Source organism: Mustela nigripes, chromosome 8 (assembly GCF_022355385.1).
Source record: "Mustela nigripes isolate SB6536 chromosome 8, MUSNIG.SB6536, whole genome shotgun sequence".
In the NCBI taxonomy this organism is placed as follows: Eukaryota; Metazoa; Chordata; class Mammalia; order Carnivora; family Mustelidae; genus Mustela; species Mustela nigripes.
In genome coordinates, this window is record NC_081564.1 from 4,417,436 (window position 1) to 4,438,715 (window position 21,280).

General features: G+C 50.2%; 1 protein-coding gene across 2 annotated transcripts in view; it reads right to left on the reverse strand.

The window, feature by feature from the left end:
• The window catches only part of LOC132023068 (transmembrane protein 132B), a 351,058-nt gene that overhangs the window by 145,184 nt on the left and 184,594 nt on the right, over window positions 1-21,280 (reverse strand). For both annotated transcript variants that reach the window (XM_059408193.1, XM_059408192.1), the window contains exon 3: window positions 18,579-18,725. In XM_059408193.1, the coding sequence (XP_059264176.1) occupies window positions 18,579-18,725 (147 nt within the window). The remainder of the gene's footprint in view (window positions 1-18,578; window positions 18,726-21,280) is intronic.

A 21,280-nucleotide genomic window follows, 5' to 3' on the forward strand; every position in this document is an offset into this window, starting at 1 on the left:
AAACGGCCAAATCTGACCCCACATTTGACCACACAATTGTTGATGATGTGGTATTTATCTCCCTGGAGAGGATTCAGGCAAATCCCAAAAATATCCCCAGCTCGGAGGTAACAGTCACCGTCCCAACCCTCGGAGCACAGGCTGGCATGAAATTCAGCCGACCTGCTGCTGCTCCATCGTCAGCGGGGAGGTGCTGACCTCCCAGCACCGCGCCCGAGGCAGCAGCAGCGTGAATGCCGGATTTCCCAGCAGCCTGCTCTTCCAAATGCCCACTAAAACCTCAATCTTTCTGCTTCTCCATCGGTCATGGTCTTGTCCTCTGGCAGAGCTCCTGCCTTCGAGACAAGGGAAAGTGGAATCCAAGGGAGGTTCTGGGAAGAAGAAAAAAATGTACCTTGAAATTCCCTTTAAGAATCCACTTTCATTCACCTAATTGTATGTGTTTTGGGTAAAGACCACCGGTTTTAGGGGAAAAAACATCTTCAAAAACACCGCGTTTGGTTTCAGGTCTTCGGGGTGAATTTCTGTGCAGGGAAGAAACCATCAAGAGAACGTCTCCACCAGAAAGGATGAACACCCAACTTTTGTAGCAACATGGACGGGACTGGAAGAGATGATGCTGCGTGAAATCAGTCAAGCAGAGCGAGTCAATTATCATATGGTTTCACTTACTTGTGGAGCATAACGAATAACACGGAGGACATGGGGAGAGGGAGAGGAGAAGGGAGTTGGGGGAAATTGGAAGGAGAGATGAACCATGAGAGACTGTGGACTCTGAAAAACAACTTGAGGGTTTTGAAGGGTGGGGGGTTGGGGGAGCGAGGTGGTGGGTATTATGGAGGGCATGGACTGCATGGAGCGCTGGGTGTGGTACATAAACAATTCTGTTGCGCTGAAAAGAAATTTTTTAAAAAATGATAACAAAGAAAAAAGAGAATGTCTGCAACGTTTGGGTTGTTCTTTATAGTTTATGCCATGTAAGCCCCTTGGTGAGCCAGCAGGAGAATTCCCACTTTCTGGAAGAGGTTCCGATGGAGGGTGTCCCCAGACGGAGGCGGCACCGCAGAACCCAGCTCCCTGCTGAAAAAGCAAGATCGGAGTGATTCCTTTCCCTGGATCTGGGGGGTTCTTCCCAGATCACACAGGACTGCAGGGAGGCATGTGGGGTCTCAAACGCCTGAAGGGACAGACCTGTCCCCTCTGCCAGTGACAGAGCACCCGCAGGTCACACGGACGTGGTTCCTAAAAGCAACACTCAGCTCTTTTGCATTCAGAAAGAAACCCGGTTAAAATCTAAGCCCTCTTACTGGTTCATTACAATTTTTATCACACACCTTTTCTGTGTATTTATCACAGAGTTGTACTAAGGTTGATTTCCAGTGGGGGCCTTATACTGTCTCTTTCAACATGGAAATCTTTTGTTTTCCGATTAATCATATAGGGATATCCTTCTTTGTTACAAAGGAATATCCTTCCTCATTCAACTTGAAACACATTTCTCTGTCTGCCTTGATGCAGAACTGGATACTAACAACATTAACTCGGGCAATAGACTTGCAGGTCACTTCCTAGGCACCAAGCTTGGGGGGATACAGATACAAGAGTTTAATCCCCCATCGCCCCTATCCAGTAAATACCAATAGTGTCCTTATTTTAAAGTCAAGGAGATGAAGGTGGGAGTTTAAGTAACTTGTTCAAGGTCACATAGTTAATAAGTAGTGACATCAAGAAATACTTCTTTCCTAAAAGAAAACGCCAGCGGGTGCTTAATGGGTAAATAAAGCCAAGGAAGAGCCAAGCACACCCAGGGTGACACTGATTTATAGCAAGAAAAGCAGGCATCCTCTCCTTGTTGGCAGGTGTTACATTCCAGGACCCCCAAGGGATGTCTGAAACCCCAACAGCACCGAACCCTATACGTACTAAGGTTTTTCCTACACACACACCCATGATGAAGTTTAACTCATACGTTAGGTGCGGTAAGAGAGTAACAGTAATCATGAAATAGAACAATCCTACCAATGGACTGTTTGGGGTTCATGCGCTCTCTCCCGCTCTCGGAATACTGTACTGTACCCCTCCTGCTCCCTCCTGTGACAGGAGATGAAGAAAGGCCGGCGTGTGGCGATGGAGGGGGGTAACGACGCAGGCGTTGTGACGCGAAGTCAGGACGACACCTGCTTCTGTGCTCCTTGGCCACGGATAACTGAAACTGTGCGTAAGGGGGGATTTAGGTCTTTCTCTGGTTCCGCATGGGGCACCTAAAACACCTGGAATTTCCTAAGCAGAGAGAGCGATAAAGGTGTCTTTTCTCATGTTAATGAGGTGACTTTGGGAACACAGCTGAGGATGGGGGCTGCTGGTCAGGGGGACTCAGCCCCACCCCCAGTGAGCCCAGGAGAGGGGAGGGATGGGGACTGAATCCATCACCAATGGACATGATTTAATCAACCGTATCTCTGTAATGAGGCCTCCAGGAAAAACCCAAAAGGATGGGATTGGGAGAGCTTCTGGGCTGGGAAACACAGGGCGATTGGGAAGCCCCACGCCCTTTCCCCACACCTGTGGCTTCTCCTCTACCTGGCCGGTCCTGGTCCTGGGTTCTGTCCTCATGGAGGAACCAGTAACCTAGTAAGTAACATGTTCCTCTGAGATCTGTGAGCCACTTCAGCAAATTAATCCAGCCCCAGGAGGGGGTCACGGGGCATCCAATCGACAGCGCTTTGGACAGAAGGACAGGTGACAATCTGGACCTGCAACTTGCTTCTGAAGTGGGGCAGTCTCGTGGGTCGGAGCCCTCAGCCTGTGAGCGTGGACAGCATCAGCACTGAGCTGACCCCCCCCACACAACATACACACACATTGAAATTGGGCTGAGAGTTTTTACTGGGTTTGGGGGGACAGTGGGGAGCAGCAGGGACAGTGGTAAGCAAGCCAGCACGGACCCCTTGTGAACTGAGTAGCTCCTCAGCTACAGCAAGTCATACCCATTCAATCTCAGCCCAATCTCATCTGTCCAGACCTCTAGTTCCTCCAGAGACGCCTCAAATGCGCATTTTTAGTCAAGACTCCCAATGCTTTTAGGGTTGGCCCAAATTGAAGGGGGAAAAAAAGCAGAAAAACACTCAGCAGGTGGATCTTGGGACGCCCAGCTTGCCACCTGGATTTCGGAGGCCCCAGCCGAGCCGGCGCAGGCAGCCAGAGCTCGCGCGTTCACACAGCTCGGGAGACCTAGTGTGCTCCTGGAAACAAAGACGTCTTTGCTTGGCAATGTTTTAATCACGGGGGAGACGCGAGGTTCCTTTATTAACTGGAAAATAATAGTGCACCCTAATGAGTCACGCAGCATCCAAATGCATCAAATTCATCATCGCTGTTTTTATTTTTTGAAAGTGATTAAATATCATTTTCTTTCCCTTTATAGCAAGACCCAAGTGACAGCCGATCCGTCAGTGCGTCCACCGGTGTTTAACTACAGCGTTGCGCATTCATTATTTCCTACTTAAATCACTCTTTTAAAAAGAGGAATAACTTCATGCTGCCTCTTGACAGCAGGGAAATTAAATGGCGTGTCTTTAAGATGAGTGTTTCTCCGACAAACCACCACCACCAGCCAATCCATGTAAACCCAGCCGGAAGGATGGTCAACCGGAAATAAGGCACTGAGAGCTAGCTTCTGGAAAAGCCTCCCATTTCAGGAAGTTCAGGAGCCTTCTAGCCTCGAACACAACTCATCAAATTGGTACCACGACCTTTGAGAGCAACTCGGGACCAGATAAAAAGCTGGCGTGACACATACCCAGGCAGGCCGGTCTTCAGGGACCCTGCCTGTCCTCCAACCAGCCTCCAGAACAGAAGAGCTCTGGCCCGGCGACTCAGGAAAACCAGACACTACAAGGAAGTTTCATGAAATGCTTCCCTTATTCCGTGCTAGGGACTCTGATGTTTTCTATTCAGTGCTACTCTATTTAATTTCTTTTTTTATTCTGTGTCATAACTCATGAATGGGTTGCAACGCCCCCCTCATGCCCCCCTCTCCCTTAGAAACCACTAACCCAGAGGATCAGGTGCAAACATTTAATACAGTCCGTACAACAAGGGGGCACGAAGATCAATATGAGAAGTTTAAATAACGTCCTCCCTCAACAGGAGAACAAGTAAATATACCATGGAATGTCTATACTATGGAATATTATAAAGCAAGGGAGAAAGAGCTGTAGTCACATGCCCCTACAGGATTGCACTGAGCAGAAAAGACAAGTTGCAAAATGACTCCTATAGCACAAGGCCGTTTAGATGAAGTGTAAAAAACACAACGCACTCATCTGTGATCTGTCTTAGACCATTCAGGCTGCTGTAACAAAAGACCACAGACTGGGTGGTGGATAAGGAACGGGAATTTCTTTCCCTTGGTTCTGGAGGCTGGGAAATCCAAGATCAAGGTGCCCACAGATTCAGCGTACGGTGAGGGCTCACAGTCGGCCCCTTTGCACTGTGCCCTCACATGGTGGGAGGAGCGAGCCAGCTCTCTGGGGTCTCTTGGATAAGGCCCTAATCCTGTGCACGGGGGACCCACCCTCATGACCTCATCACCTCCCAACGGCATCCTAGCATCATCATCTCGAGGTTAGGATTTCAATATGTGAATTTTTGGAGGGACACCGACACTGCAACGACAGCAGTTACCGATGGAGCACGATGACGTGAACACCTGTAATTCAGGAGAGCGGTTCGCTCTAAGGAGGGAGGAGGGAGAGCACAACAGGGAGACGTTTGTTGGATGGGGCTGGGTTGGGTTGGGCTTTTTTGTTTATTTTTTAAGCTCATCCCACTGGGACCAAGCTATATGGTAAACACATGGGTGTTTGTTACGATATCCTCTAGATTTTAAAGGAAGCTGGAAAGCAATCCTGAGTCACGGACAGACGGGGAAGGAAAACCACATGTCTGCGTGGATGGGGGCGGCAGCCAGCTTCTTCCTCGCAGCTCTGCCCTCACACCTGCATGCGGAGCCTGGCAGACCACGGGACCCCCTTTTGTCCGTTTCTTCCCCGTTTGGCTTTTGCTCCTCGGCAAGAGTCCTCTCAACTCCATGGTTTAAGAGTCACTGCTCTCTGAGACTGACCCCAGAGCCGTTGCTCACCTCCACAAAACCTCCTTAGGGTACTCCCTGACACAGCTCCTACCCATGGGAACTGTAGGCCCTCATATCAATAGTGTCCACGTCTCCAAAATGTGCTTAACTCACAGAAACTCTCACTGGAGTGAAGTTCACTCTTATGAAAGGATTTGTGAAAAAGACCCCATGGAAGGTAAAAACAACGTGTCAGAAATAGCCTTGGGATGTCTCTTAAGCTGGCCAGAAAGCACAGGATCGGTGACTTTTGCAGAGAAAATATCTCTTTTTTGTTGCTGTTTTGGGTTTTAGCACGTATAAGACACATACCATAAAACTGACTGTTGGAAAGCATACACCAGCAGCACTGAGCACATTCACAAAGGTATACAAATATCATGCCACCTACTTTCAGAACTTTTGCCTCAGACGAACAAGGAACTCCAGCCCTAGTAGTAGCCACTCCTCACAGCTGCCTCCCCCAAGTTCCCAGCAACCATCATTCGCTTTCAGGCTGTGTGGATGCACGTCCTGGGGACACTTCATACAAACAGAACCACACACTCTGCAGTGTTTTGTGTCTGGCTTCTGTCATGGAGAACCACACTCGCAAGGTGCATCTGGGTTGAAGCAGGGGTCCACGCTCCCTCCTTCTTTCTGGCTGAATCATAGTCTAACACGTGGAGAGACCCCTTAGCCATCCAAGGATAAGGGGGAGTGAGAACCCTCACACACAGCTAACAGGAACCTAAAATGGGCCAGCGGCCATGGGAAGCAGTCTGGCGGCTCTTTGAAAAGTTGCACACAGAATAACCGGGTGAGTCAGCAATTCCGCTCCTAGGTCTATGCCCCAAAGAACTGAAAAGACATGTGCAAGCGGCCCTGCTGTGGCCATGCTCCCTCCAAGGCAGAGCTGTCTGCATTGCACTTCAGGTGTTGGCTTGCCCTCCTCCACTGATGCTTTCAGCCCAACACCTATTGGCCAAGTGAGTGTGTGGCATGAGTCCCTGAACACTGTAGCCACCAGCATTATCCAGCTGCACACATCTGGCCCTGCAGATGAGCCGGCCATGCCTGAGTCCGAGAAAACCTCACAGACAGCAGAGTAGACTTGGGGATGGCATCTTCTCCAGGGGGGACCATTCTGAGACAGGGAGGAGGAGATGACCTGGAACTAACCAGCCAGTTGACCATGAAGAGTTCAGCCACAGAGCCACATGCCTGAGAGAGGATGAGGGACAAAGCAGGCAGATGCATTTGTGCACCGGGGTTGTAGTGACAAAGCATCACAGACCAACTGGTTTAAGCAACAGAAGTGATTCCCTCCCAGTCCTGTAGACTCCCAAGATCGAGATGGCAGCATGGCTGGTTCTTTCTGAGAGCCAGAAGCAGAATCTGTGCCTTGCCACTCCCTTAGATCTGGTGGTTTGCTGACCATCTACGGTGTTCCTTGGCTTCTAGAAGCATCACCCTGATTCCTGCTTTCTCCTTCAGGTAGCATTCCTCCTGTGTGGGGGTGTGTCGAATTTCCCCCTTCTGTGAGGACACTGGTCATGCTGGATGAAGGCCCGCCCACTCCATTATGACCTCAGCTGCCTAGGACTTACTCCCACCCAAGAGTAAACACATATTGTTGTCTGCTTCAGCCCACGAGAATGCAGACTTCACAAAGGAGAGATGTTGAGTGACGGTTTCTGAGCAGTCCTGGACCGTGGGGCTGGCCTGTCCTTGTGGGTGCCCTGGGCAAACAGTCTATATCCTACCCTTGGGAATGAAATCAGGAGATTGTCCTATCCCTGGATGAACAGGGCTGGAGGCTCCAGTCCCTTCTGCCCCCAACCAAATCCTTCTTCTTATGGGCTATGGGATAGGAATTCTGGACCCAGAGGAGCAGTGAATCATAACTCTCTCCTTCCTCTTTTGGAAAGCAAAGGGTCAAATGTCTCCCCTGGATGGTCTAACTCCGAAGCACGAGAAAGCAAGGCAGCCCAGCCAGGAAGCTCTAGACAAGGAGTCTGCAATATTATGCATACTCACTGCACAGCGCCATTCTGGAAGGGGTATCTGGACACTCCTTGTTCAGGAACCAGAGATGATGGCTCCAACCCATCTATCCCCTTGGGTGACAGTGACAGGGAAAGGGAATGGTTCAGGTACACTGAGGGGATTTTCTTCAGGATTTCCAGAACCCGTGGTGAAGAAAAAACCCCAGGCGGGGAGCAGAACTCCCACCACCGACGTGTGGGCTGTGTACACTGACTTCCTTGTCCTGGGGAGTGGCAGGGGAGGTGACTTCACAGCAGAGAGATGCACACACTCCTGCAGCCAGGCAACCAAGGTCAATATGAAGAGTGATGAACAATGTTGGTACTCTCCGTACGCTGTGATAACTAGGATACCTCACCTCTGTCATCTTCCTCCCCAAAAACCCATAACTGAGAGACCAGGCAAATCCCAACAGGGAGACATCTGCAGACGGCACGGCCAGTCCTCCCCAGGACCAAGTGGACCATCTGGTAGCACAGAGGAAGCTCTTTGGCGGGAAAGGCTGCACTCCCCTGCTGCCATCAGCATCGAGGTGCCGCAACAGCCACATGCGGAAATGGGTTGTAAACAGCTCACCACCCGCTGGCTATGTGGCCACGTTGGGCCAGGACCTACGAAAACCCGTGCAGGACACTGGCCCTGGGACTGATTAAAATCCAATGAAATGTCCTTTCAAAAGACACTGAGGTTTCTTCTCACACAGAAAGGTAATGATACCTGGGCACACCAGCTTTTATCTAGATTAAAGTCACAGTGCAAGAATCTATGCTTCGGGGCGCCTGGGTGGCTCAGAGGGTTAAAGCCTCCACCTTTGGCTCAGGTCATGATCTCAGGGTCCTGGGATCAAGCCCCTCATTGGGCTCTCTGCTCAGCAGGGAGCCTGCTTCCCCCTCTCTCTCTGCCTGCCTCTTTGCCTACTTCTGATCTCTGTCTGTCAAATAAATAAATTTTTTTAAATCTTAAAAAAAAAAAAAAAAGAATCTGTGCTTTGCAGAGGCAGGCTGCCGTAAATGAATACTTTCAAATCCCAGAAAATTTTCTCCAGGAAACTTTGAGAAGGAAAGGGGTTTGGGGTGGGGGGTGTGGGGGACAGAGACATAGCGGGGGTAGGCAACCACTCACAGGTTCATTTGATCGCTCCTGTGAAAGACCAGCACCGGAGGTGAGGAAGGTTTCACAGCTTCAGTGGTCAATTTGCTCAAGGGCATCTCTCATAATAATAAATAGTCAAAATAAGTGAGTAAACACATCAAAACAATGACATTAAGAATAAAATGATTCCATGGAGCAGCTGAGGTTTCTGACAAGCAAATACCAATTAAAAGGCCGAATAAAGGGTCGTTCCCTTTGTCAATTTCCCTTGGTTGGTTTCATCCACTGCCCGTCAAAAATCTGGTGTCAGGACTCCGAACTAAAACCACTGTGCAGGCAGACCTCTGTAAAGAAAACCTCCAATTTCCTCTGGCTCCATTTCTGCCTGTGCAAGCACACTACAAGAGCTAAATCTCACGGTAGAAATAAAACCTGCCCTCAGGAAGAAAGGGCATGTCAGAACCTAAAAGACCCCTGGAATTTCTAAGAGAATCTTTCTCCTCCATTCCGGTTTCAGGAAGGACCCACAGTGCCTGGAGCCGGCAACGTGGTGATCAAGGCTGAGCTTCCCACAGCCTTGAACAGAGTCGGGGATCTGAGAAGGCACAGAAATCCTGCCAAAGGGCTGACCTTTGGGAGTGTTTCCCTTTGGCACCAACTCCTTCCCTTCTCTTTTGGAAGCAACTCTGATGCTTAGAAAGGACTCCTAAGCTCAGAATTATTGACATTTATCTGCTGAATGCCTACTGTGTGCCACACACTATTCTAGAATCTTAAAGTCTAGGTTCAAATCCCAGACCCACTAGTCTTAACAATGCAACTGGAGGCCCTTCATTTCTCTGAGCCTTACTTTCTCCATTCTGGAAGTGGGGCTAATCGTGCTACCTTCCTCACAGGGATATTTTTATATTTATATTTTATATTTAAGCATAGGCATTGTATCTGGTCAGATCTGCTTCCAATAACCCCCGAAAATGCGTCCCACATTAGCACCTTTCCTAGACTACTCCAAGTGTCCCATCCACGTCCACCCAACACAGACACTCTATATCCTAAGTCTAACCAACCAGTAGCAATTGTTGCATTAAAGACGATTCTGGAAGTCTAACACAATACAGTGTTAATATTATATAAAGAACGGCATAATAGGTCACCTTGCCAGAAATGTTTCCTTTAACTCTTAAAGGACCAGTTCCAATGTCAATGCCTCTGAGATGCCTTCCAGCATCCCTCCCTACAGAACCCGTTTTGCTCTCTTTATTCCACTGCCCTGGGGCTCTTGTCCTATGACTGTGCAGAGTGGCCCTCCTGGCTGTCCCAGCATCCATGACTTGCACCAGAGTTCTGAGCATCTAGACAGAGCCCTGCTCTAAAAAGTACTGTAGAAGTCTAGCCAATTGTAAACACTTGCTGAGACAGGCACTAGGCAATAGGGAGCCACGAAGTCTCAAAGAAAAAGGTGTTTTAAGATTCGTCTGGCAGCTGGCGGCAGAACGGATTAGTGGGGAGTGGTCACCGGTGGCCACAGGGACACTCTAGGAATGAGCTGTGTGAGCCTGTACATTGCCAGGAATGACACCTTCAACCCGCAAGGCCCTCCTGGTCAGCAGGAAGACTCAGAGTCATAAAGTAAAACATGTTTTTTTCTCAACCACATCGGAACACCCAATTATGGATTTTTCTGTCCCAAACCAGCCATCTTGAGAATCAGGGAAACTTCTGAGTCAGAGTCATCTAAATGAAACCTAGGAACTTACTCCAGACATGGGGTCACGACTCAAAATGTTTATTTGAATCTGAGGATAAGAAGAGAAAGCACAGACTGGGCGAGGATGTTTGCAAAGCACATGACCAATAATGGATGGAATCTAAAATAGACAAAGATTTCTTAACACACAACAGGAAGAGAACAAGCAACCCAATTTATCAATGGGCAAAAAGAACACTGAACACACACCAAAGCAGATAAATAAATGGAAAATGAGCTATGAGAAGATACGGGACATCATATGTTCTTAAGGAACTGAAAACCCAAACAATAGCAAGATACCATTGCACACCTATGGGAACGGCCCACATTCAGGACACGGCAGCGCCAATGTTAGCGAGGACGCGGGACAGTGGACACCTACTCACGACTTACTTAGCAAGACTGTGTGGCAGCTTCACGCAAAACTCAGCACACCCTAACATACTATCCAACAATCACACCCCTTGGTATTTACACAAACAAGCGGAAGACTTACGTCTGCACGCACACTAGCACACGGATGCTTACAGCAGCGTTATCCATAATTTGCCCAAACCTGGAAGCAACAAAGCTGTCCTTCGGTAGATGATGGAGAAGTAAAGGGTGGCGGACGCAAACAATGGAATATGATTCAGTGCTGAAAATAAACGAGCGATCAAGCCATGGGAAGACTCAAAGGCACCTTGCGCGCATATGACTTCGTGAGAGAAGCCAGTCTGGGAAGGCTACAGGCTGCATGATTCCAGCCACGTGACGTTCTGGGAAAGGTACGGCTAGAGATGGGAAAGAGATCAGCGTTGCCTAGGGATTCTGGAGGAGAGAGAAAGAGAGAAATACGTGCGGCACGGAGGGTTTTTAGGGCAGCCGAACTATTGTTTTCGACACTGGAATGGCACACGCACATCACACATCGTTTCGTATTTGTCTAAACCCACAGAATGCAAGACACCAAGAGTGAATCCTACTATCTGGCACACGCTTTACTTAAAAAGAATGTATCAGAGGGCACCTCGGTGGCACAGCTGGCGAAGCGTCGGACTCTCAATTTTAGCTCAGGTCACGATCTCAGCGTCGTGAGACTGAGCCTGGCATCGGGCTCCGTGCTCAGCAGGGAGTCTGCTTAAGACTCTCTCTTCCCCCTCTCCCTCTGCCCTGCCCCCTGCTCACACTCGTAAGTAATAAATAAATAAAATCTTTTTTTAAAAAACAAGAATGTTATCAGTGTTAGCTGATCAACTGAAACAAATGCACCCCACTAATGCAGGATGTTAATAATGGGAAAAGCTGTGCCGGGGGACGATGAGGATTCCCTGTCATTTCTGCTCAATTCCTCGATAACCTGTACGTGCTCAGAAAAGTCTTACTACGTGTGAAATGTGCACCTGGAAGCCCTTTGCGTGGTCAGAGCAGGCATCGTTAGGCCTGGTAACAGCTGAAGCCCGAACCTCGGTGGCCTAAGGTGACAACGGTGCGGTGGTCACTCATACCGCCGGGCTGTGCCAGGTCAGCAGCGGGCTCTGCTCCTCACAGTCACGGACAAGGACTCTCTCCTTAGCCAGACGGTGGGTGGGCTCCTCTGAGCGTCCCTCTCTGTCCCTGCCACACCTTCAGAGCCCAGTGATAGCAAGGATCTTGCTAAGTCGGTTTAGAGAGAATACCCCCTTTCCTGCCAACCTGCTCATTCTCTATATTCTAACCAAACCCCTTACCCCACCCCTGCTGTCTGATCACCATGGCCTGCCCTCAGCAAGAATCTGATCTTGTCAGTCTGGCCAGGACCACCCCTGACCCGGGATGACTCCTCTTAGTCCGGCACCATCGACGGACCCCACCCTACTACGCCCCACTCTGCTCCTCCGCTATAAATTCCCACATGTCTTTACAGGTCACGCAAAGTTCTCTCTTCCCTTTCTTGCAACAATTTCCAAATAAAATCTATCTTTACCACTTGTGCTGGGGGCTAGCTCTGGCCTTTCCAGACGTCACTCAGAGGCTAGCCTGATGCGGGGTCTTCAGGCATCCCGCTGTATTCCTCCAGGCGGGAGTCCTTCTCTTGAATAACAATGATGACTAGATTGACCACACGACCCCAAAACATGGCCAAAGTGACCATATAGTGATAAAAAAGGAAACACAACAAAGTAGGGAAAGACACTTGCAGACAAACACAGGGGGGAAAACTCAAGTTTCACCAAACACCAGGTCAATGAAACTTAAGCCTACAAGAACACAGCCATATTCCAATTATCAGATTATCATTTTGAGACAATGACTGCCCAGTGGTGGCAAAGGAACCAAGAACAGGGCACTCTCAAACAGCTGCCAGTGCAAACCGACAGGAAAATGTCACACAATCATCAAACATTTAAAACTTCATCATGCCTTATGACCTACCTGTTTACTTGTAGCACTCTCTCCTGAAGACTGACCACAGAAGTACTCAAAAGACATTTTACATTTTTAAGGAATGTTGAAAAGGGGAGGAAATGAAACACAGTAAATAAACAGAGAATCTATAATATCAATAAAATATTATACCACTATTAAATATTACACTTAAAACTACAGGTTCATTGAAAGGCTCTGTGAATCTTTAAACTGTTGGGGAAAAGTTGCTTATGTGTTTATATTTGGGGAGAAAAAAGAGTGCACCCCTTTATTAGTTTTTCAGAGGGGCTGATAATTACGGTTCCAAATAGTTAACAACCTGAGAAGATGTTGCCATATATTTATTCTACATTGTTACAAAAACAGCTTTCAAAGCTGACAAAAATGACACATTTGTGGACCTCCACATATAGGCAAACACAATCGCAGGAATATACTCATCAAAATATTAACAATGGTTCCCTTCGAATCATACACAGGTTCAGGGACGGTTTTTATCTTCTATATCTTATTCAGCGTATCTTCTAAATTTTAACTGAACACCTATTACTTTGGAAGTCCGAAGACCTCCGGCAGGCCTGTGCTGAAACTGAGCAGCAGCATAAATTCACAGACGTTCACAGTGGCCAGGGAAAGGAAAAGAGGTGGCGTGTTTTTAAAATATTCCTCTCTTTCTTTTCTTCGGTTGGCCTGATTCCTCTTGGGAAGGGGGAGAGGAGCCCTTCATTTCCCTGTAGGAAATCCTGTTGTGACTTCGTAGCCTGAATTAGACCAAGCCAAGGCCTGCTAGGTTTCTATACCTAAATCCTGGTTTTGAACTATCTTGGCAGCTGGTGCTGAGAGCTGTCCCGTGGCACACTGTATTGTAAGCCTAACAATTGTGTTTCTGAACCCACTATTTTTGAATCCTAAAATTGTTAAAAATAAAATGCCTTTATCTTCTCACAGTGTTTGAATTCATTACTATTTCTCTCATTCCTACATTCCACTAATTCCCATTTCTGGCCACACATTAAGATCACCTCGGAGGGGCACTTGGGTGGTGCTGTCGGTTGAGAGTCAGAACCTTTGTTTCAGCTCAGGTCATGATCTCAGGGTCACGAGACTGAGCTGCGTGTCGGGCTCTGGGCTCAGCATGGCATCTGCTTCAGATTCTCTTTCCCTCTGTCCCTCCTGATGTGCACACTCTCTCTCACACGCATTCTCTCTCTCTCAAGTAAATAAATAAATCTTGGGGCACCTAGGTGGCTCGCTCCCTAAGCGTCTGCCTTCAGCTCAGGGCATGATCCCAGGGTCCTGGGATCGAGCCCCCGCGTCAGGCTCCCTGCTCAGCGGGAAGCCTACTCCTCCCTCTCCCACTCCCCCTGCTTGTGTTCCCTCTCGTGTCTCTCTGTCAAATGAATAAATATAATCTAAATAAATAAATAAGTCTTTAAAAAATTAAAACAAAACCTGGAGAGTCTTTCTTTTCTTTTCTTTTAAGATTGATTTATTTATTTGACAGAGAGAGATCACAAGTAGGCAGAGAGGCAGGCAGAGAGAGAGGAGGAAGCAGGCTCCCTGCTGAGCAAAGAGCCCGATGTGGGACTCAATCCCAGGACCCTGAGATCAGGACCGCTGCCTCAGAAGGCAGCGGCCCAACCCACTGAGCCACCCAGGCACCCTGGAGAGTCTTTCTAATACCGATGCCTGTGACCCACTGAGGTGTGAGGTCTCGGGAATGTGTACTATTAAGGCCCTCCAGGCTATTCTGACAGGCATCCAGGTTGAGAAGTCTTAATTTATTGACGCAACAAGTAGTCATTAAGCCCCTGTATTCACTTCCTATCGCGGCTGTAACAAATTATCATGAACTTAATAGCCTACAGCAACAGAGATCTAGTCTCTCCCATTTCTGGAAGCCAGGGCTCCAAAATCAAGGTGTCCGCAGGGTCACGCTCCCACCTGAGGCTCTGAGGGGAAATCCGTTCATTGCCTTTTGCAGTTTCCGGGGACCCCAGGCTTGCCTTCCCTGGCTTGTGCCCACTTTGCTCCGATCTCTGCCTCCATCTCCATGGCCCTCTCCTCCGGGCTTGTGTTACGAGGACATCTGTCATTCGACTGAGCCCACCTGGACCGTCTACGATAATCTCTTCATCTCTTCATTCCTCACTTAATTACCCCTACCTCTTTTTTCCCAAAGAAACATTTGCACGTTCTGCGGTGAGGATGTGTGCCCACTCGCCAGATGGCCCGCCGGGCCCGTGGGCAAGCTGTCACCGAGTTTTCAGTTCGAACAGACAAGAACGCTGAACAGGACGGAGGACGAAGGTGCAGATGGGCACAGCAGGGGGCTCGGATAAGCGCGTAGACTCTAAGGTCCGGCAGTTTGGCTACTTACTGGCCTGGAAAGCTTGGGAAGTCATTTGAACGGGTCAGCTTACACATCTGTTAAGTGGCAATCAAGCCTCACGGGGCTCTAACATTGCCGACTCTTAAAACAACCTTTCCTGAAAGATGTTGTGTGTTTTATCTTTACCTGTCATTAAACCTCCTAAAGAAGGAACAAAACCAACATGAATGAGGCAGGCGGGAAACACGGCTGTACGTGGAGACACAGGAGACCGCTGCTACCTCTGTCTTTGTCCTTCTAAAAAATATAAGTAAGTAAGAATCTCGAAGTGCAGTAAACTATGTATCCTGAATCCACAGAAGGACACTCGGTGACTCTTTAACACACCTGCTTAATGTTTAACAGCCGAATTTCAGAAAAAGCTATTCAGGAGGGCGACCTCTGTCGGCCCAGTGTTTTCTGGATGAGCAGGCAAAGGACCACTCCTGAGAGACTGTCCCAGATCTTCCCAACAGGGTAACACTTCACACTAAACATTTGACTTCCATCTTGATTTCACCTTGAGCTGGGTTTACAACAACGCGGGGAAAGGGAGGGATCGATTTCTTTAAAGAAATCTATTTGGGGGCTTTTGCTTTTCTATCCTACAGAGAGGCACAAACTCCTCTTTCCGTGCCGTGCCCCCGAGCTCCTCTCCAGTGCTCAGGTGAGAACGAACTCTGTACTGTGGTTTCTGAACACAGGAAAAGTGGTAGCTTACTTCTGCCGAGGTACGGCTCCCCGTGACCAGACAGAAACCATTCAAGGAGCAACCCGGTGGCAGGCTCCTTGATCTCACGCAGTCTCCATGCAAACTGCCTGCCTTCCATTTCGATCGCTGCCCTGTTATCTGTTCCGAACACTTTCAAATTTGCTTATTTTTCTAATCTCCCCTCTCCTCCTTTGGTAACTCAACTCTTTATCTTATGGTCATCATCTTTATTACTCACATCTCCTCACAAGGCGCGTCCATTAAAATAGTTTAAATTAACATACTGCCTTTCTCACTGAGCTCATCATGTCTTCCCATACGACACATTTTTAATTCTTATCGCAGAATTTCAGGCAGTTTGTACATTATATTCTATTAAAAACTCTATTCCGCCCAAGGTTGTCACAATTCGGAGATTACAGCTTTCTGGGGGATGTTCTGTTGGGGATAGATCCACATATTCACTTTGTTAGCCGGCAAACGCGGTCTGTGAGCTTGTATTTCACACCTCATTTGACATCACAATTCAACAGAAAAGTATAAAGAGAGGCAATTATTTATTTAGATTATGGGATGACTGTTAGCGGGATATTAGAGGAGTATAGACTGTCATGCGGAAACATCGATCCCTGTCCTTCGTCCGGCCCCGGGGAGGTCCAACCCCGAGTGAAAGACGAGGAGGAAGATGCCGGATGGGAGAGCATCTCACGATTACGTAACTCTGTTCCTGTAAGGACTTTTCTTGTGCTGCAACTTTTTTCTCTCTCCTCAAGAGAATGCGAAATTGACTCTCGCAGAACCAAGAGTGATCACCACAGCCTACGTCTTTTTCTTCAGTGTAAAACATCACCACGTGATCAGTCAGATATTTCAAGAAGTCAGTTTCCTACACAGAGACCACGGATCCTGTCCCCCACACAGACCCTTCCGACTCAGGACAGCTGGAGGTGCGTGCAACTGTTCTACTGGACGATGGTGGGAGAGCGATTAATGCGTTCGGTGGAAACTGGACTTGGGTTTTTGAATCAAGATCTTGTCGCGGGCGCATCCTCTCCCGTGATGCTGGACAGCGGCTGCCGCTCCTCGTCAACCCCGCAATCACAAGGGTCCCAGACGCCCCCTGCACCCTCACGGCCATGCCGTCTGTCACCGTCAGTGCAGGAGTCAGGAAATGACACAAGAGAGTCGACACTTCCTCTTACAACAGGATTTGTGGTGGGTGATTTTGTCCAGCGGGAGGCTCATTTCGGTGCCCTGAGCAAGGGGAAGGCAGGCCAGGCCAAGCTGTGGTTGCCAGGAGGTTGGTTGTGCTAGATGCATTTTCAACTTCCAGGATTTTCAACTTAGGATGGGTGCCATCAGGCGCTCACCCCACTGCGAGTCAAGGAAGATCTACACCCAAGATGCATACCCAAATGTTGATTTCGGAGGGTGTGCGTCCAGGCATCACGTTCGGGCCCCTCTAGCATATCAGGACCATGGTAACTGAGAACTTCTCTCATCCTCTAACTCTGTGTCATTCAGGTGGGCTGGCCAAAGTGACCGGTTCTGGTGGGCCCATGATCCAAGCCAGGCCAAACAGGGCCAGGGGACCTGACGGGGAAGAGCGGCATCCTCCCTAAAGTGACCCACCGGCAGGATGGACACTGGGAGCTGCTGGTGGCCAACCTGCCACCAGGAGGGAAGATCATGCTGGGGATGCTGCCAGCCCAGAGGAAAGATGGGGGACAAGTCACTAAGGATGCTGCTGGACAGCTGGATCCAGACGTCCCTGGTGGCAGCCCCCCGTGCATCTCCATCAGCGCAAGGAACCCAAGACCACTTTTCTCTTGGGCTTCATCGGTGCGGCACCCCACGGCAGCCACCGGACAAAGCCCACCTGACCAACATCCCCAGGAACCCAGAGGGGGTCTGGGCCCCAGCACAAAGCAGAGAGGAAGCCACAGCCCTTGGCAGGCACCACGTTTAAAGAGTGTGGCGAGGTGCTAGCGGACCTACATTCTCCTGCCTTCTTCCTTTATAACAAAGACCACCGCCGGCAACAACCCCCCAAAACAGTTCCGGGTGTTTGCTTTCCCGAGACTGCTTCTGGGGCAAAGGCAGAGCTCACCGCTCCCCCGAGAGCCGAAGAGATGACTTCCAGGTCTTCCCTGATGAAAGAGAGACACAGAGAAATGCCTCCCTGCCTGTGCTAGGGAACAACGGGGTTGTTTAGACTCCGCAGGGTTAGGCCCCAAGGGGATGCTCTGTGGACTCACTCACCAGGGTAAGTTTAAATACTAGAGGGGAAAGAAAAGAGAACAGGGTATGACAATGGCAGACGTCTGCACGGGCTCCCGGGCCAAGCTGAGGCCTCGGGGTCTCGTCGGGGACCGGGATGACACATCTAGGTGCTCTCTGGCCTGACCCCTTGAGAGAAAAGGCTGCTACTATCGTGGGGACAGCTCCCTCTGCCTTTTGGGGGTCCCGAAGCACGATAACGAGCAATGACTGCCCTCCACCTCCCAGGTGAGCGCAGCCCCATGAAACCCAAGGCGACCGTCTGAGCCGGGGAGGACAAGTGTGTTGCGGCAACACCAGCTCACCCGCCTTCCCCTTCTGATTCCATACGCCGATACCCAGGCGTGATACCTGCCAGACAACGGCATTTACGCACTGAGACGCAATCACTCAGTCGCTCTAGCCGCCTCTGCTGCTCATAAAAACGTACATTTCCCCCTCGCCTCCTAGATCATGTCTACGGTCCTCATTTCATTCTTCCGTCTTCAGCGCAAACAATAACAATAATACTAATAAATTCCTAAAATGTGGTTCTCAAACCCTGCGCATATGCGAGTTCAGGTCATTTGGTGAGACTGCTCCCCTAATTGGGCCATTGGTGTATAAAAGAGCGTGAAGACAGAAAGCCTCCTTCGGCGACGCGGCCCCGTAATGGAGCCATTCGGAAGCCGAACGGCGGAGCAGCGCTGATGAGTCGCCCGTCGGTGCAGAGGCGTCGCGCCGTTGGTGCACATCGCTTTGCTCTCAGCTCCTGCAGCCTGCCCGCCCCCCGCCCCCCAGCCCCACCACGGCTGCAGCCCCGCCCGGGGACGTCGGCGCTCACCTGTTCTGCGTGTCCGGGTGGTGGCCCACGCAGGTGAGGGCGGCGGTCGTCTGCTCGCTGCTGCTGTCTATCTCCTCCTGGACGGCCCACTGCTGGTCGCTGCTGACTCGCACGGCCGATATCTTCACCCCCGCTGCGGCCTTAATTCTGTGGGGTGGGAAGAAAACGTATGCGTGCATGAGACCACAGTATAGTGCAAGACAGGTAGTAAGATACACAGAGTCAGAGCAGATCTTCCCTTTCCTCTGGGAGACGTAGGGAAGAGAGGCAGTTAGTGGCTGCCTTTGAAAACTAAATGTCCTGTTATTTTTACAAGCGCCTTGAAGCAGGAGCCCCAGCATCTTGCCAAGCATGTTAGTTTTCTGTTTCATCAACGTGCCAGGAGACAGATCGCTATCTGCTGCGGGGCCCCCGAGGGACGAAGGTGAGGCGGGTGTGTCTGGGCAGGTGTGGATGGGACCTGCTTGGCCTGCTGTCCACGAGCGGGAGGGAGCACACACAGCTGGGGGCTGGGGAAGCCCAGGGGACCGAGGAGGAAGGGGCGGCCCTCAGCACACGGGGAGAGGGAAGGATGGGGCCCGCCGTCATCAGGAGAAAAAGAAACTCATTCTCCAGGCAGGATAGGGTGGCCACGGAAATGCCTGGTATGGTGTGGGCAGAACTCAGCTCCCCAAGGAAGAACCCAAGGACCCACGTGCTCCAGCACCGAGAAAAGGCCAGCTCACAGCCTGGTTGTTTTCCGTGTTTCCTGCTCCTCAAATGACCGTCGGCTGTGACTAACCAGGGTATGTGTCCTCCTCTCTAACAGCAGGATTGGCGGGCATCTTCCAAGTTCTTGGATAGCAGCCTTGGGACTGGTCTGTGATGAGCTGGGGACATGTCTGGGAATAGTCAGGAGGAAGACAGAGCCACGGAACGTCCCCTGCTCTCCGTGCCTTAACCATGTAGAAGTTAAGAGCAAACGGACGTGCTTTGCCTTCTGAGTCCAGGAACAATCACCATGCAGGGTCAGCGGGGCCTTGGCTGGGAGGGGGCATGATATCCCTCTGTTTCCCAGAGGCCTGTGGACCCACAAGCAATGCCCAGAGAGGCCCTGGGCACCCTTTCCACAGATACATCAAAAGGAACATGACTGAGGTGCCTGGGTGGCTCAGATGGTTAAGTGTCTGCCTTCAGCTCAGGTCATGATCTTGGGGTCCTGGGATTGAGCCCTGAACCCCACGTGGGACTCCCTGCTCGGCGGGGAGCCTGCTTCTCCCTCATGCTGACCCTGACACCCCACTTGTGCTCTTTCTCTCAATTTTTTTTCTTGCTTGCTCACTCTCTCTCAAATAAATGTAAAATTTAAAAAAAAAAAAAAAAGCACAATTCGCCATACAAAGGAATGAAGCCTTGACACCCACTACAATGCTACAAGGTACATCAACCTGGACAACATCAGTCAACGCCAAAGAAGCCAGACACCACAGGCCGTGTACTGTGTGATTCCATTTATGTAAAAGGTCCAGAAGAGGCGAATCTGTAGAGACGGAGAGCAGACTGGGAGTTGCCAGGGCTGGAGGCGCTGGGGAGAAGGGGCAGTGACCGCCAGACTAACCAGCACAGGCTTGTTCGGGACTAGAATATGCTAAATGCCACTGAACCGTTCCCTTGGAAATGGCCAATTGTATGTTGCCTGAATTTTGCCTCAACTGAAAAAAAAAGAAAGAAAGAAAGAAAAAGAGGTAGAAACAGGCAAATAGCACCTCCTAGGAGAGGTTGAAACTTTAAAAAAAAATGACAAAAGTAAAAAAGTAACTATCAACACAGACACACACAAGTCTCCAAGACCCGAAGAAAGGAGCTTATAAAAGCAGAATTTCCAGGAGCAGCAGGGACCATTTTGGACTCGAGGGCTGTCCTAATGCCACTGGCTTTGTGGCCTCCCAGGAGGAGCTCGGGGATGGAACTGGGGGCTTCAGATACCTGCAGACCTAGTTACACAGAGAAGAAATGCTTCTGCTTCCATTGTCTGCCTTGACAGGTCCTCACACAGATGTCAGCATGCTCCGCCGCTGGCCCGCACACCAGGACCCCCGAGACGTCCCTGGAGACCCGGCAGCGCCCCTGGGAGAGGCGGACGCCACGCCCTGCTCTGACCGGTCTCTCCTGCCCGACACCGCGGACTAAGGGTGCTGCCTCCTCCAAGCGCCCTTCTCACCCCCGGCTGTTCCCGGGATTGACTTAGGCGAACCATGAACAGAGGCATCCTGCTCTGTCCCCACGGTCAGCCATTCCGTCTTGCCAGCAAAGGGGCAACTGGAAAGAATGTTCCAGAACTCGCATCTCCTGTCTGGTGGCCCCTGCTGCTGTAATGGTTAGGGTGTCCTCTCTCACGCGCACGACTCCTCAGGGAGTTCCTCCGTCAGACAGCCCCGTGGGCCGCATTATTACTATTGTCCTCAAAGTCCGGATGAACACATTTTGACCCCTCCGCCCCTCCCCATGGAGTGGCCAGCTGGGGGTCACAGAGGTTCCAGCACAACACGTCCACTGGGCATATGCCCAAGAGAAAAGCATGTGTGTGTTCCCCAGAAGAGCAGGGGGAGTTCAATTCCCACCCTTAGGGTTTTTTCTCTCATTCTGACCCAAAAACAAAGCACAGGTCCCCTTGTCGTCAGAGACGACATCTTCAGGGACGCGGCCTCTCTGAACGGATTCAC